The sequence below is a fragment of the Trachemys scripta genome, chromosome 19 (genome assembly GCF_013100865.1).
Source record: "Trachemys scripta elegans isolate TJP31775 chromosome 19, CAS_Tse_1.0, whole genome shotgun sequence".
NCBI classification, from domain to species: Eukaryota; Metazoa; Chordata; order Testudines; family Emydidae; genus Trachemys; species Trachemys scripta.
The window spans coordinates 14107158-14120407 of record NC_048316.1 but is presented as its reverse complement, the minus strand read 5'-3'; the positions used below and the strand labels follow the sequence as shown (position 1 = coordinate 14120407).

The following is a 13250-nucleotide window of genomic DNA, read 5'->3' as shown; positions in this document are numbered from 1 at the left end:
GTCTAGACCATCCCTGATAGACATTTATCTAACCTACTCTTAAATATCTCCAGCGATGGAGATTCCACAACTTCCCTAGTGGTTTTAATACAAATCCACTAAAAGAGTTTCATGACATTTTTTTTTTACCTGCAATGTTTGAATTCTGCCCATAGTTTCATGATTATTCTCCAGCAGACTCTTCATGTATGAGGCCATTCCTTGGCAAGAAATGAAAATTAAAATGACAGGGGTTTATATAATCTCTTTTTTATTACCTGGGGATTTTCTCACTTCTGCATGGAAAGGCCTAGCCAAGGGTGCCGTTTGTTTTGCTTCCTAAATCAATAGCTTCAAGGTTGGCCTTTTTAATCCTAGATTTCACTATCCTCACTATAGGTTCTATCCTCCCCTCCTTTTTACAATGCTGAGGAGACCAAATAGATGTAAGAGAGTCAGAAAATGGCCTCCATGGAATCATCCAACGCCACGGGGTAGCTGCTACTAGCCCCCTCTTTACCCTCTTTACATGTGCACAATCCATGCTCTGAGAAGGGAAGGGGCTGGGAGAAGTCAAGGAACAGACGCTCTATGTGGCATATTCACCTCACAGATACATAAAACAAATGAGAGAAACAGCTGCAGGAGTTGATACTACTTGGAGCAGCATAACTTTTTGCCCTCCTCCTTCTCCCTCCCCCCTCCATGGCCTTTGTGACACGTTTAGCCTATGAAAGCTTATGCTCAAATAAATTTGTTAGTCTCTAAGGTGCCACAAGTACTCCTGTTCTTGTTACAATACCTGTGAGACTGGGAGTGGTGGTCTGGCAATGGAACAAGTCACTCAGGTGGGGACACTATATGGAATGGGCTGAGACCCTTCTTTAAATCTATTGTTCAGGATTTTCTGACTTATGTGTGAATTTGAGGCCACCTGCTATGCCCTTTCCATGCTGTGCTTCAGCCCTGAGGAGAAAATGTGGTTCATGCTTTGGTCCTCATAAATAGTGGGTTAATGAGCATAAATTCTCCCCTTCTGCTGTTTTCACACAGGAAAGGAACACACTGCCTATTCATTTATTTATGCAGTAAGTAACCTGTGATGAAGAGGGCACAACAACCAGCTTTTTCCTTGGATGACAATCACACTTCAATGGAGCAGCATATTGTCACTGGATAAGAATCACTTGATCATACTGGAGAGGCAGCACTGGCTAGTATCAAGAAAGCCAAGAACTCCTGGGTTCTTATCCCAGCTCCACCAGTGACTCTCTTAAACGTCTCTGCTATAGCTATTTAAAGAGATCGTGCAAAATAATCGAAGAAATCAATGGGCCAATACCTGCAACACAGCCACAATAAAATGTCGCCCTTAAATGAGGTTCATTTTAAGAACAGCTTGAAACTAGTACTTTCCCCTGAAAGGATGATCACAAAATGATGGTGTTGCTTAATGATGCTGCTATTGTGGCTGTGTTTCGACTTATTTCTGCTTTGGGGATTCCTTCAAAAGAGGAGGAATCAACTTTCCCTTAGGTAAATGGCATTCTTAGGTCTTTTTGGCACTACGTTTAAAACCATGCTAGCCACAATCGCATTAAAACACAATCCTAGCATGGTTTCCCTAAACAGTGTGGGTTCTCTTGCCATCCTCCTGCCTTACTGCTCCCTTTTAATTCAAATTGTACGAGTAGATACAATTTTTACAGCTCTATATGCAAGCACCATGAGAGAGAAAAGTTAATTTCCCCTCTTCTCAGTGCAAGGAATCACCTTTGGATAAGATTACATCAGGGGTTCTCAAACTGGGGGTCAGGACCCCTCAGGGGGTCGTGAGGCTATTACATGGGGGGTCGCGAGCTGTCAGCCTCCACCCCAAACTCCGCTTTGCCTCCAGCATTTATAACGGTGTTAAATATATAAAAAAGTGTTTTTAATTTATAAGGGGGGGTCGCACTCAGAGGCTTGCTATGTGAAAGAGGTCACCAGTAAAAAAGTTTGAGAGCCACTGGATTACTTAATGTGAGTTGCATGACATGATGTATTGTTCTCCATCAAGACATGAAAAGCTGTTTGTTTTTCCACACACAAAGTTAACTCATTTTCAGTAAATCAGAATAGAAACTGCTCTGTTTCACAATACAGATTAAAGTGGAAGGGAAAGACAAGACAATCTGTTACCTTGCACCATTGAGTTAAGATAAGGGATCTGGCACTAAAATAGTTAGCAGTGCTAAATTCACTGCCAAGAGCCTTTTCTTTTATCACAAAAGGAAAAGAATCACCACCATAGAATAACTGGCCTGGAGGGAGATATGAAACTGCAGAAGATCCAAAATATAAATAGTATATTTAGAGGGTCAAAGATCAAAATATGGTTTAGGTGATATCAGCTATGCTACGTGACTATCAGTTTGGCCGTAAATATAGGGATACAATAAGACAGATGGACAGAAAGTGCTTCAGCATCTGATTCTTTTAATGCCATGGGATGAATAATGACTATAGCAGAAATCAGCTGATTTGATAAGACCCAGGCACTTGCTAAACCCAAGAGATGCAGAGGGAGCCAAGCTGCAAACTTAAAACAAAACTTCCCCAGTTTGGGAATGTCAGGAGCTGGGGTTTTGGTTTGGGCCATGATAAAGATAGTGACCAGCCATGCAATTCACACACAGCTTTGGACCCAGATTCAAACTTCTCCAAATTTGGAGATGTTCACGGCTGGGGTTTTGGTTTGGAACCGTCTCTACTAACAGGGTCTAAGAAACTGGAAGCCCATACATATGAGTATTTTAAAGAGGGATTAATAATGATTGAAATGTTAGTTTTGTCACAGACATGACTTGAAGGACAATAACTGCCTTTTAGGTTTTTCTTGTAAAAATGATCTTTATTACCCTGAATTACCTACTATTGAGCAAGACTTCTCCATGAATTTTTACGCATTTGACTTTATATAAAGTCCGGGGGAATGGAGTGTAGGTTTTAAGATGCATTGCAACTATTAGTTAAATATTTTATTTGTAAAATTAAGGATATTTAATAGATTGTTCTCAGTTTCCCTAAATAAACAACTTTAAAATATTGTATCCCATTGCTTTCTTCTTTTTTGCTAAATACGAAAACGACAACTTCTGTCTTTTTTGCCATGACATCCTATATTTTTGCCATAACCATCATGGGCTTTAATGATGATTTACAATGCTGCAGGTCTGCAAACTTGTTCAAAATAGTGTCGGCACAGGAGAATAAGGAAGCTATTTCAATAGGAGATGAGCACCTAGCTCCATTAAGCTCTTCTGAAAATCCCAGCTACAAATACTAAAAGGAGAGCTGGCAAGTCTAGTGTCAGAACTATCTGCAGTGGTTTTGTTCACAACGTGTTCCTCCTTGTTTTGTTTGTCTATTCAATTCCTCTTGCTTTCTGCTGCTCTCCAGATGTCCCCAGATGACTCTATCTTCTAAGACACTGTAGTTGCTAAACCCAGCCTTAGTTATTGTGAAATACTGGGCCTAAGATTAATACGTGACAGTATTTTAAGCTGCATTTTGAACTCTCATGCTTAGTATATAGGAAAAATTTTACACATCACGTAAGAAAAAGAAAACCAAGAACCTTTGTCAGAGCAAGACATGTCAATGCCCACATCCTGAAGGAGCTGCTCCACTGCTTCTACCCATGAGAGTAAACTGCTTAGAATTTCAACTATTGGTGTGTGGATCCACAAGACAGAGGGGTCAATGCACAGAGCTTGAAGGTTACAAATCTCTCTTTTCAAGCTACTGCTGCAATAGGAGGTCTTTAAGAAAGCCTGAAAGAGAATTAATAACAAACAATCCAAACCTCATGATTATGGGTCATTTGTGTCTTAACACAACAGTTAATACAATAAACCCTTTACAACAAAATACACTGTATTATCACTACGACAATCATGCTCTGTTTTAAAGATGCCTATTTATTTATTGCAACAACTTTCAGGAAAGTGGTTTCTGCAGGATGTAATGCAACTTTGTTCACTCCATCAGATACTGCATGTGTACTGTGATGCATAGCAGGCCCTATCCTGCAATGGCCATTTCCATTGTCTTCTGAACTCAATTGGGTTTCGATCCACATTTCAGACAACTTTTGATACTTCTGTGATGGGGAATAGTTAGTGCTCCACAGTAAAACATATTTGTATCTCTGGTACTATTACCCCTAGTAATTTTTAGGGGCCTCAGCCACAAACCTGTTTTCAGGTAGAGTATCTTTACTTTTACACACACACACACACACACACACACACACACACACACACACACACACACACACACTCAAATACTATTTAAAATGTAAAGTCAATCAAGCACACATTCCGCAATAGGATCGGAAATAACTATAGTTATTTCAAGACAATTTGAAAAAGCAAAATTATGTGGTTTTCCACTCCCATATACTAGAAAAATTATCTAGGCCAAATCAAGAATATACTGTATCCTCAGGAGTCTTGCATCTAGCACTGAAAGTCACTGGTAGCTGGGTGCCCAACTTCCTTGAGCTCCTTTGAAAATCCCAGTCGACAACTTTTATCTGTCATCTTTGCTCCAGTTTCAATAAATACATTTTGCTGAGCAGTCTGCATGGCCAAAAAATGGGGTTTTCACATTAACAGTAAAGTTTGTTCAGATCAAATGGACAATGGATCATATTCTTCACACCTCAGTGATGCACTAAAGAGCCTAACTTGGAAGATTAAAAATAATAAAATAAAGAACTGCATCTTTTTTTAGAGTTCCACATAACTTTTGTATTCAAACGGCCAACCAGAGGTCTAACTTGCATATGTACATGCAATTACCATGATTTTGTTGTGTGCAGTTCTAAATATCTGGGGCTCCCAGGCTCACAGCAGCCTGCCTGGCAGACAGGAAGCCCAGGGAACCCCAGGTCCTTGGCAGCCCACCGGGTGAGATGGGGAGGAGCCTGGAAGTCCTGGGAGTTCCAACTCTGCAGCAGCTTACCACGCAGGCTACCAAGGAGGCTAGGAGCCTGGGGAGTCCCAGCGCCCAAGCTCCCCATCAGGCAAACTGCTGAGGAACAGGGGAGATGGGCAGGTAGGCAAACTTTCGACTAATCGGCATTTTGTGATGGGAAAATGTTTCATCCAAATATTTCCGTCCAGCTGTAACAACAACAAAGCGTTGCCACTGATTTGTAGAGCAGGAACACATCTCTTGAGTACCATCTGCAGTAGATCTTTTCTCTGGTTAAACATCTAAATTAAGTCTGTGTTTAGGACAATCGTGTGCAATCATAGAGTCATAGACTACCAGGGTTGGAAGGGACCTCAGGAGGTCATCTAGTCCAACCCCCTGCTTAAAGCAGGACCAATCCCCAGACAGATTTTTGCCCCAGATCCCTAAATGGCCCCCTTAAGGATTGAACTCACAATGCTGGGTTTAGCAGGCCAATGCTCAAACCACTGAGCTATCCCTCCCCCCATATATCTGAATTATCTTCTAATTCACTTTCAGTATATAAAAAGCACTTAAACAAGTGACCTGGAATTCATCCAATGATTTCTTCAACACCTCAACACTTTCAGATACTTCCTTCTCTTCAGAGTCCTTCGAAATGATTTCCTCCTGTAATAACTTCTCCTCTTCATGAATCTGCAGGTTTTCATCAGTGATCTGTCTTATCTTTTCCATTAACTGACAAAAGGGTATGAAGGCAGAAGAAGAAATAAATGCACACAAAAATGGAAGACATTCCCATTTTCACTTGAAAAGAATGGCTTAGTAAACGTAAGCTTACATTTTTCACAACAATTATTATTTCAGTGTAAAATAATTGACTACAATAGTTTAGTGCTTTACTAATCACTAAGGCCCAGATCCTCAAAGATATTAGGTGCCTAACTCCCATTGACTTCTGGGAAAATACCTTGGAGTATCCTAAATAACTTTAAGGGTCTAGGCCCAAGAAATTAATTTTTATGAGTTGGTTTAAGGAATATCCCACCATCAAGGGGCCAATTTTCAAAAACAGCTTCTCAATGCACATGCACATTTTGTGCTCTGAAATAATTTTCACGCGCATATGAAAGAACATGTGTGCAAGCACACGCACGCACACACACACTCAGGATTGCCGCATGCAAACTGAGTAGTTTTAAAGTAGTTATCTGCCAAATCTGTATGCTGCTCAGTATTGACTTCAATGGATGCTTCAATTTAAATAGGTGCTTAAGTGCTTTGCTGCATCAGGGCCAGAGCACTCAGCACCGTGCAGGATCAAGATGTCTCTAATGTGCAACCCAAATCATCTCCATTTTGTAGAACTTCCATGCAGTAAGTGTCAGCGGCAGATCCTGCTGACTGAAATGAAAGAGAAAATGAGCCTTTCCCCAGGTCATGGGCAAACTTTCAGAGTCTTGGAAATCTAGGATTCAAACTATAATTTGGTGTAAAATGTTACCCACCCTGACTTTCCTGAAGTGTGTTTTCCTATTAAAGCATACTTGCTCAGCCCCAGATTTGGAGGGGGAAATGATCACATTTCTTCTTAAATACAACAATGTTAGATATTGTTGGTTTTTCAAGTGAAATCAGTAAATCATTATATCTTAAACTACATCTTACTCAAGTGTTTAACTGAGATGGTTTCCTGAACCTAGATGAAGAAAGTGGTAGAAGGCAGAAAGCCAACTCCTGGAGCAGTAAAACATTTGAATTTAACAATTTTTTTAAAAGACGAGCTCCCTCTTTTCTTAATTGGTATTCCAGTGAAATAAGACTCAGATATAACACCAGATCCATTTACCAGGACTGTACAATTTATCCATATCGTATTCGACTCACCTCTCTCCCCACCTCCCTGCTCCAAAATTCTCCATTAAGGTACCTTAGCTCTGTACTCATGAGCATCTTTTGGACCAGCGTCATATGTCACCTTGTATAAGGTGTCTGCAGCACCTTGTCTGCATGGAAAACATTCCAGCAGTCTGGGATGGGTACAGAGACATTACAAAATTACCTCTGTTTTTCAATTGGTAAAATGAGTCTGTATCATTGGGAATGGGGGCCAACAAGATAAATGTGTGTAAACAAACACAATCAAAAAGATCTGCTCCCTCAGTATCAGAAGCCCACAAAATGTAAAAGCACCAAGAAGTTGTATTTGCTGTCACCTGAACTAACCTGTTGATTTGTTACAGTCTCTGGAATTTCTGCTTCTTGTGAATAGACGATTTCAATCATTTGCCTTTTGAAACACTCCAGCTAAAGCAGAGGTTGATAAAGTAAACAAAATCACTAACAGCTAGAGTCAACAGAAACTCCATTTGGCTAGTCTGCGCTAGTCCTGAAAAGTCAATTAGGAGGGCACACCAGTTTAATAATTATGTTGTTCTATGAAAATTTTCAGTAATTATAGAGGGCAGGAATAGAAATTTTGAATTAATTTTGAGGGTATTCTTTGATCATTGACCTTGGAGCCCAGTGACCACGCTTGCCCTTGCCTTAGGCTATAAATTCATCTCACAATAGTCCTCAACAAACACTACTACTAAACTCTACGTTTACACCACATTGATAGCATAACCCTGTAGTTAATAATATTATTCATGTTGTCTACTAAGTTAAAGGGTATAATAAACAGTGAGACACCAGGGGGATTGTTAAATCATTGTCAGTGAATTAAAAATGATTCTTGAAAAAGGAATGCCATCTTTTGTAAGTACAGTATGTTGGAAGGAACGTGAAGAAAGGGTGCATAAAAATAAAAACATAAATACATTTAAAAAACAGAATGAGGATCCCTATAATAATTCCTAAGCAAAGACAACAAACAAAATACAAAACAGAAGAAGAAAGAATTTAACTACATAAGTAGTAAACACACAAACAAAAGGATCCACTGAGGAACTACACTGGAAAGCTGATGTCCAAATCTGCTCCCATTAGAGTCAATGCAAGTTTTGAAATTAATTTTACTGTGAGCAGGATTGGGCCCACAGTAACAGATGTGGTAAAGGTCAAGTGCTAGATGGGGCTCTTAGTAGCCTCGTTAACATTCCTGCCCCAATCCGAAGGGAAGATTGAACTGAGTTCTCTGCCTCTGATTGAGTCACCTCTCTGGATACTACTAAAGCACCTCTGTCAGAGATGATTTATCTGTGAAACTCATAAAAATGTTTCTGGAGAGCAAAGGCACCAGATTGCATCACACGTTAGATATTTAAACAATTTCCCAAAGATCCCTCTACAAGGTCTTAACTCCCGGCCCTGCTAGCATTTCAAATTACACAAACCAGACAGATTGCTAGACTAGAACAGGTTGTTAGGCTGTATGGTCTGGGTGCGATTTTCTAAAGTAAAATTCCCATTGCCGGCACCGAAGGCTGTTGAAAATGCCACCCACTGTGTATTTTTCAGAAACAAATTATAAACATTTCGAGTGAAGTGAGCTTAACATAACTTTGTTTGGCAGGTGGTATTTGTCTCTTCCCTTGGCTGTGACAAAACATTACCCAGTCTCTCATCTAACACATCTACAAACACACGCACTCCTGGGACAAGGAGTTTGTAATCTGTGACAATTGTGTGGGTTCCTGTTAGACACTGGCAGGACTTCCCAGTGAAGTAGCTGTTATTAGGGGCCTGATATTTACCCTTTGCTCCACTAGTCACAAAAGTAATGGCTAATTAGCATAAACCTGTTCAAAAAGTTAACGCTATAGCAGAGTTTCTCTGACCAAGGTGAACAGGATTTCTTTGCCGAGAACCTTGCTAACAACCTTGGGCTATAGGCCACTGAGGAAGATGGGAGTGAGATGATTGAATAGTTTTATAACACTGTTCTAATAGGATTGTCAGACCAAAAATATATCTTTGTCCATATCAGACAGGAAACTTTGCTGAATCCTGCTAGCAACAATCTTGTTTAAAGATGGTGGTAGCTGGCTCTGTTCTGTAAGGAGAGGGCCCTAAACTAGTACATTAAACATTTAAAGGATTTGTAATTGCACCAGAGTAGATACTTAAACAAAAGTATTTTACAAAGGGGCTTGTTTTTCCTTGAAGTGAGTCAGGCAGCAGTTGTGGATGATTTATATAGAGACTGGGTGATGGAGAGGACAACAGAAAGAAGAAGGAACATAAAATGCCTATGCATCATAAAACACTAGCCATCTGTAAATGAGATATGGAAACACACCCTGTAGCCATGATACACACAATTTGGAATTATCAATGTAGCAACCACAGAGTTCTGTGCTCCAGATTTATACTTCCTCTGTGGCACTCTGGCTTTCACTAGCTTTTATGGCTGTTACAAATCATTTTTTCCTACAGAAACGCTCCTATTGTTAGCTACAATGCAGAGCACAGAGTAATTTTCTTTTCAGCAACTCCTACCTGAGCTTTTGCCTGTTCCAAGTCAGCTTTAATGAGGCCTTCTCTGCGCCCCATCTCTTGTAACTGCAGACATTTCCTTTCACATTCTTTTTTCAGTTCCTCTTGAGCCTGAAACAATGAAAGCACTTGAATATCAAAGGGCTACCATATAATAATGCCATAAGCAGATCTATCACTATTTCCTACGGAAATCTTATTAAAAACAGTAGAGTCCACATAGAACTTTGGGTCATGCAATGTCACTTTTTTTTTTTAATTTGCAGTGCTGGGTACTTAAGCTGTTTAACATCCTAGCTATAGGTCATCAGTAGCTCATCAGTCATATAATTCTAGCCACGCTGCCCATGGTTTTAAATTAAGTCACTGGTACTGGAGCTTTTTGGGTCTCCTCTTGCACAAGATAAGAGAGTCACTGAATGTGCTCCATTCTACAGCCAATCTATAAAGAAAGGATTCCAGTAGGCTCCCTGATTTATGAGTAATATATAGACAACTCCTTTGATTCTCGACAGTACCAGTATACCTGATCAGTCTCAAAGGACATATCTAATTCTCCATGCATGTGTAATGTACCAGGTAGGGTGTGTGCGCACGCATGTCTTTCCTCTACTGAATGTAATCAGACCTATTCATGTACCTGCTAGTTTGTGATTATCATACCCTCTAGTGGCTGGCCAGCAAATATGTTCAGTGTTCTAATACTACTATGGCCAATTAACAGAAAATGTCATTTTTTAGGTCAGGTGGTAGATATCTGTTTTCTTGGTGCTAAGGGCTGTGCATGTGGTTTAAGCTGATGATCTTGGAACAAAGTACAGTTACAATTAACATCCACTGAATTGAAGGTAACAAAGTTGGAAACCACTGCTAGACACCAGAATTCTATCCCATTCATGGAAAGTAAGAATTCTTTATTGCAGAGCAAGCAGTGAGATCAAAGAAATAAAAATCTAGGCAATAGTCCTATAAACACATTAATGGGCCTTTCAAGGGAGCAGAATTATACTCAGGAACATCAGAATGGGTCTCTGCTTATCTGACTCCACAAGTTGCTGCCTCAGTCGCACAACAATGCTTTGGAAAAGGAAAGTGTTATCAACAGAGCTGTAGAAGAAAGAAAACTGAGATGATATAGGGGACTATACCAACACACCACCCAAGAAACAGCAAGGAAGTGTAAAGGAGAGAAGAGTAAATTTAGAATCCTTTGTAATGGAGAATATCACGTAGCAGAAATACCATAAAAACATTTTATCTTAATTTTATTTTCATTCTAAAAATAAAAAATAAAATGAAATAGCTATTTCAAGAAGAAAAAAACAACACAGCTGCAAGCAGAGTACCTGGACATGTGCTGCACAGGCTAGCCCAAATCCTGAGCCGGCCTCTGCTGACACATTAGGAACAAAAGCAGGAAAAATGCTGCAGCAAGGTTGGGCAAAGCAGCAAAGAATTTCCTTGGGGGGCATCCACCCTTGTATGTGTGCTGGGATGAGTCCTAATCAGTGGGTCTCCACAAAGGAACGTGAAAGGGGGAAAGTGGACATGTCACTCACAAATAAACAAGAAACTGCATAGCCCAAAGTCAGAACAGGAACTGTGCTATGGTACTTACCACCACAGTGGAGTCAGGGAATCCATTCCCAATCTCAAGACTGTATTTGCCTAGAGTTTCACACTTTCCTTTTATTCAAAATTATAATTTCCTTTTCAGGAGTGTACCTCATGAGAGAGAAGCTAGCAGGCAGAATGGAAATTTACCTTTGTTTTTTCTGCAAGCCTATTTGTTATGATTTCCTGTTCGGTGCAGTTCTTCTGCATTTCTCCCTGCAGCCTCTTCACTTGCAGCTCCAGCTCTCCAATGCGCTGTAAAAGTCCCAATAAAATGGAATCAACCACACAAAATAGTAAGTCACCCAATTACTGAGATTATATTTCAATAAACAACCTAGTTTCATTACATTAACTTCAAGACCTTTTTTGTTTTATTAAACAATCTGAGTAATTCAGTTATTGCATATCCTAAACCTTTAACTAATAATACATTTGTCCTATCTATCATTTTAAAGATACTGGATTTACAGAGCTGGGTGAAACTAATCATTAGCTTATAATGTTTCATGTACAGTACAAAACAGACAGGTTTATGTTTTCATTTACCTCTGATGCTTTGCTCTAAACTCCAAATAAATGAAAAAAAAATACATTTACTAATCAATATAGTGATTGCCAACTGCAGTTTAAATCTTATTTCAAACAGAATTCCACTTCATAGAAAACTGCTATTAAAATATTTCCAGGAGTCAACATTTCTCCAAGCTGTTATGCAGTTGCATCCCTTTCCATGACAAGAACCGGATTATAAATACAATTCTTAACAAGTCTAGTTAATTATTCTCTTAGGGACGCAGAGTTTCAATTTGCTGCTTGCCTATATGCTAAAACAACCCAGGCAACTGAAAACTAACTCACATTTTGGTATGTAATTACTTCTCTCTCTCTGAATTCATGCTTCATTTCCTCTTTAATTCTAGAACACTGGAATGAACAGCAACCAAGGAAAAAATCATCAAGCAAGGAAGATATGATCATTTTTATATTATGCTGAGCACACACCAGAATAGTATGGCACCACAGTAAAGGCCCAATACCACAAGTTGCTGAGCGTCCTCAACTCACAATAAAGGAAATGAGAGAAGGGGCGCTCAGCATCTTTCAGGATTGGACTTTTAGAAAAGCATTCCCTGCTTTAGAAAAGAAAAACAGAAAGACAATTAAGAGTTAACAAAGCTACGTAAGACAAACCCCTCATGCTTTAGAAAAAGAGTGCTATTGAAAATGCAGAGGTAAGGAAGAAAGGAATAGAAGAATTTTTTGAAACATACAAGATGATCGGAACTAGTATTAAACAGAAATTTTAAAACAAATACATGAAACAACACATGTATGTTGTGAGATAGTATTCTGAGCCTAGAGAAACTGGTTATATTTATAGGACCAAATGTTATCAGAAGTTCAGATAATAAGCCAGATTCTGACTGATGTGTATACAGACACACATCAGAAAGCCCCTGGACATAGGGTAGTGCAGTGTGAAAGTTGTATGTCCTGACTCTGGCTCTTTCCAGAACTCATGAAGAGGCTTCTCTGAAAGCCCCTCAACAAGGGAAATGATGGAGGGAAGTTCTGGGATGGGGCTATATGTAAGGACTCTATGTTTCCTGCATATACGCATATGCCTCCTCGCCTGGTAAAAGATATTACAGTCTCCCCACCCCCACTAGAGCTGGGTGAATACTTGATTTTTTAGTTCGACAGGCAAACCAAAAAATCCCAAACAACATTTGTGTCAGGTCAACATGAAATGACAATTTTTTGGTTTTTCTTGTTGAAATGAAAAACAAAAAAAATTCATTTTGGGTAAAGCAAAAAATTTTACTTAGTTTTCAAGTGCTTTTAACCCGTTTGTTTTAGTGAAATTGAGCTACATTTTGAAACAAAGTTGTTTTGAAACAAAAAGTCTTTGACTGTTTAAGAATTTTCTCCCCATTTTTTTTTTTTTGCAGTCAAAACTATTAGCTGAATGTGACCCAATTTGGTGAACAGTTTTGACTCACCCAAAATTGCATTTTTCATAAATAAACTGTTTGCCCCCCCCCCCCCCCCCCCCCCCAAAAAAAAAAAATAAAAATCACCCGGCTCTATCCACATTGCTATCAGGATTAACTTGAGGGGATAACATGGATGGTGATAAAGTGCTATACATCACAACACAGGCTGCATTTAGTGCACCATTTTGCAACTATTTGTTTTTCACAATCCCTAGAGCTCTATCCTGCAGCCCCTTCGTCTCATCACTAATC

General features: G+C 39.4%; 1 protein-coding gene across 5 annotated transcripts in view; it reads right to left on the bottom strand.

The window, feature by feature from the left end:
- The window catches only part of FHAD1 (forkhead associated phosphopeptide binding domain 1), a 56525-nt gene that overhangs the window by 22829 nt on the left and 20446 nt on the right, over positions 1–13250 (bottom strand). For 4 of the 5 annotated variants that reach the window (XM_034753342.1, XM_034753344.1, XM_034753345.1 and 1 more), the window contains 7 exons: positions 11860–11925; positions 11149–11253; positions 9388–9495; positions 7171–7251; positions 5530–5682; positions 3599–3794; positions 130–200 (listed from right to left, as the gene is read on the bottom strand). In XM_034753342.1, coding sequence (XP_034609233.1) covers positions 130–200; positions 3599–3794; positions 5530–5682; positions 7171–7251; positions 9388–9495; positions 11149–11253; positions 11860–11925 — 780 coding nt within the window. The remainder of the gene's footprint in view (positions 1–129; positions 201–3598; positions 3795–5529; positions 5683–7170; positions 7252–9387; positions 9496–11148; positions 11254–11859; positions 11926–13250) is intronic. The other variant, XM_034753343.1, reaches the window with a different exon arrangement.